The sequence below is a fragment of the Euphorbia lathyris genome, chromosome 5 (genome assembly GCF_963576675.1).
Source record: "Euphorbia lathyris chromosome 5, ddEupLath1.1, whole genome shotgun sequence".
Lineage (NCBI taxonomy): Eukaryota > Viridiplantae > Streptophyta > Magnoliopsida > Malpighiales > Euphorbiaceae > Euphorbia > Euphorbia lathyris.
In genome coordinates this window covers 27,317,453-27,321,412 of record NC_088914.1, presented here as the reverse complement: position 1 = coordinate 27,321,412, position 3,960 = coordinate 27,317,453, and the positions used below count along the sequence as shown (strand labels likewise).

The following is a 3,960-nucleotide window of genomic DNA, read 5'->3' as shown; positions in this document are numbered from 1 at the left end:
TATTCTCTATGCAGTCCGCTTAGTAAGTCGATACATGGAAGCCCCAACTGTGTCACATTGGAACGCAGCAAAAAGAATTCTCCGTTACGTGAAAGGTACAACTAATTTGGGATTACATTATTCAAAAACTGACGACTTCAAATTAGTTGGATATTGTGATAGTGATTGGGCCGGTGACAAGGATGACCGAAAAAGTACAACTGGTTTTGTTTTTTTTTCTGGGTGATACAGCATTTACTTGGAGTTCGAAGAAGCAAGCGATTGTGACGTTGTCAACCTGTGAAGCTGAATATGTTGCTGCAACCTCATGTGTATGTCATGCAATTTGGCTCCGGAAATTGCTAAAAGAATTTCAGATGAGTCAAAATGATCCAACAGAGATTTTTATTGATAATAAATCTGCACTGGCACTAGCGAAAAATCCAGTGTTCCATGATCGAAGTAAGCACATTGATACGAGGTATCATTTTATTCGAGAGTGCATTGAGCAGAAGGAGGTGAAGCTGAAGTACGTGAAAACTCAAGATCAAATTGCAGATATTTTTACGAAACCGCTAAAGCACGACGTGTTCAGTAAACTGAGAGCTCAATTGGGAGTCACGGAAAATTAAGTTTAAGGGGGCATGTTAAAATATTAAACTTAAATTTCATAATTAAAAAAAATAAAATAATAATAAATAAATATATAATCATGTGAATGCTTTGACACATGTTAGTCAAAGTTATCTTTGGGTAAACAATAATAATGAAGTATGGTAGCCCATACAAATTAATATGTCTTGTTTTTTTGTATTGATTAAAACTCTATAAATTATATATAGAGTTGTTTTGATTGTAGTGAGTGAAATATAAAAAAGAGTAGAGGAGAGTGAGGGTCTACATTGACTAGAGTAATCCGAAAAATGTTGTTGAGTTAATGTTTTGATAAAATATCAATTTGAGTTCTTTTTTTTTACTATTAAATCTCCTCTTTATCTCCTACAGTCCCGACCTTAGTTTGGGACTTAATTTTCAATGATGCTTCTGGATATTGATTAATATATAGATCTTTTATCAAGAAAAAGAATATGTTATAGTAATAAGGACATAGAAAGTTAGAAAAAAACAATTTTATTATGAATATATTTTCAATTTTTGCTTAAAGTAGGAATTTTGTTTTTGCCAATCCCTGTATCTTTTTAAAATATATTGATTAAATTTATAATCTTTCATATAACATATGTTTTATTGATCACTTATATAATTAAACAAATTAAGCTATTGGTTCTTAGAAAAGTTAGTTAAAAAAAACTTATAAGTAAGAGCACTATTTACTTCAATTTGCATTTAAAATTGTATTTTTAGCAGTTTAGAGTAGTTTATATATATGTCCGATATAAAACTCATTTTTAATCTATGAAAACTGAAATAAAATTTCAGAAGCTTATGATATGTATAGTGCTCTTTTAACCGAGTTTGATATTCACAATTAAATTTATTGAAAATTATAATGTGTTTTTTTTTATGTAAATGCTTATATTTTCATTAGATGAAAAACATACCAATACAATAAGAAAATCAGAAGGAATAAAACCTTACAAAATCCATAAAGAGAACAAAATGACTACAAAGAGCATGAAAATAATAACGTGTTAAATTAAAAGATTGAACAACTTAATTAACAAAAATAAAAAAGTTCATAAGAACTTTTCTTTTTCTTACAAGTATAATATAGAACCCTAATTTATTTTTTACAAATGAAAAGCACTTTATTTATTACAATAGAAATAATAGATAAAAAAATTATAAATCTCAAAATTAGAAGCTTAGATGGACATGATCCTCCAGGCATGAGTTAATAATAAAATATTAATTTTTGGAGTTCATGCTACGCTTGACAGATTCAGCATTTTCTTTGACAAATTCCTTGGAATCATCGGCTTTGTCTAAAACAGAATCCTTAACCTTTTGTGTTGTGTTTTTAACTGATCCCCATGCTTCTTCTATTGTCTGCTTTGCTTTTCCTGCCATCTCTTCTGCTACATCCTTTGCTTTGTTTGCCACCTAATCAATTATTTCATTTTAGACGTTAGCTATAAAATTAATCCTGACTATTAATGTTAATAAGTAATGGGCTTACATTTTCACCAGCGTTCTTTCCCTTATTAATCCCTTCATTTGCAGCATCACAAGCCTTGTCGACTGTGTTTTTTGACTGATCATTTCTTAAACTTGCCTGCCATATTATATCACAATATAGTTAACCAATATTCCATTAAAAATGCAGTATTGGAATTATTAATTACCTGGAAATTCCTCTTTGTCAAATATTGGACAGAAACCCTAGATCTCAATTGGCTAATAATTTTTGAGCTTGCCATTTTCAACTGCAATTTATGTGATTACTCAGAATTAAAGTAATAAAATAAGAAAGGTTAGTAGATAAAATTTCAATTTTATGAGTTATATATATATATGAAAAGGAAGAGAGTAAATTATGCAAATGGTTAAGTGAAATGTGGATACATTTTAAGCTAGGCTATTAATTCTCCATTGAATGGTGGTAATTTCTTATTGCCAACATAGGTCAGGACCCAGTATAATAGGCTGCTTTGTGGTGCTGATCAAATTTGACTTTTTCTTTTAGCACAGAAATGTTTTTGTCATGTTTTTCCATTTAGAGTTTGAGATTAAGTTCAGATATATACTAATAATCTAGAAGAATTTTTTCCCCCTTCCTATTCCTTAAGTAATATTGGACCATAGTTTCATTTTGGAGATTTGCTAGATTAATTATAAAATTTATAATGGTGAAGGAAAAAAGACATTACATATATATCAAACTCATAGTTAAGACAAGGATCAATTTAAGTTTTTTTTTTTTCTCATGAAAGATTGAGACGCGATTAAGTGGCTAGACATCCTAACTAGATTGGCACCCCTAACACACCAAATCAACCCGTAATATTATTAATAAAAAAAGGAAAATTACAAAGGGAGGAAAAAGAAAAAAAATAAAAGAAAAAAAGGTTCAAAACAGAAAAATTAAGGAAAACGAACATGAGCAACATTATATAGGTCGTCAAAAACTGACGATTGACAAAAATGAGGAGCCGAATGCCACCATGTAAGAGCCGTAGCCGTCTTGCCAAAACGGGCAAGTTGATCCGCCGCCTGATTGCCCTCACGATAGACATGAGTGATTCTGCAATTCATATGCGTGAATCTAGCTAAACACTGTAGTCAGTCTTGTCTAATTTTCCAGGGAGCCATGGTAGACTTTCTGTTTACCAAATCAACCGCGTATGCAGAATCCGATTCAATCCAAAGATTGTGCCACCTCCGTTCTCAGACAGATTCTACTGCGAAAATAATGGCAGTCAACTCGGCAATGTACGCATAGGAAGGATCAATTTAAGTTTTAAGTTTATGTAAAATATTAATTATGATTCTCTCTGAAAAGTGTTAATTATAATACTTCTTCGTATTAAATAATTGAAGTTTCATGTACAATTTTTTATTGGCTTAATATATCATTTGCCCTCTAAACTTGTCCAAAAAGTTTGATTGGTCCCTTAAACTTTTAAAATATCCCGTTAGCCCCCTAAACTTGCGTAAAATATAATCAATTGATCACTCAGTAACAAAAAAGTAAGTTAAATGCGGAATATGTATTCCACACATCTTAGAATATTATTAAATAATTCAAAAATAGATTAAAAGGAAAGTTATTGCTTGCTCAATTATACAACTTATCTTCTCTAATCTAAGAGGGTGTTTGTTTTAGCTTTTCGGAGGAGCGTTTAGCGTTTCACTTCAAACCGCATGAAATATAGCGTTTGGTTAGGTTTATATAACCGCAGCATTTGACATTTTCTCTGAAAACTGCAGCGTTTTGGAGCGTTTCACGAAAAGCTCATATTTGGAGCTTTTCATAAACAACTGTTTGTAGTTAGTTGTTATTGATAGAATTATCCTTCT

At 30.8% G+C, this 3,960-nt stretch overlaps 1 protein-coding gene across 1 annotated transcript; it reads right to left on the bottom strand.

Annotated features, from left to right (window-relative positions):
- Positions 1–1,723: 1,723 nt before the first annotated feature.
- Positions 1,724–2,406, bottom strand: LOC136228988 (uncharacterized protein At4g13230). Its single transcript, XM_066017503.1, has 3 exons — positions 2,286–2,406; positions 2,120–2,215; positions 1,724–2,043 (listed from the first exon to the last, which is right to left on the bottom strand). The coding sequence occupies exons 1-3, from the start codon at positions 2,358–2,360 to the stop codon at positions 1,849–1,851; spliced, it is 366 nt and encodes a 121-aa protein (XP_065873575.1). The 5' UTR covers positions 2,361–2,406; the 3' UTR covers positions 1,724–1,848.
- Positions 2,407–3,960: the final 1,554 nt, after the last annotated feature.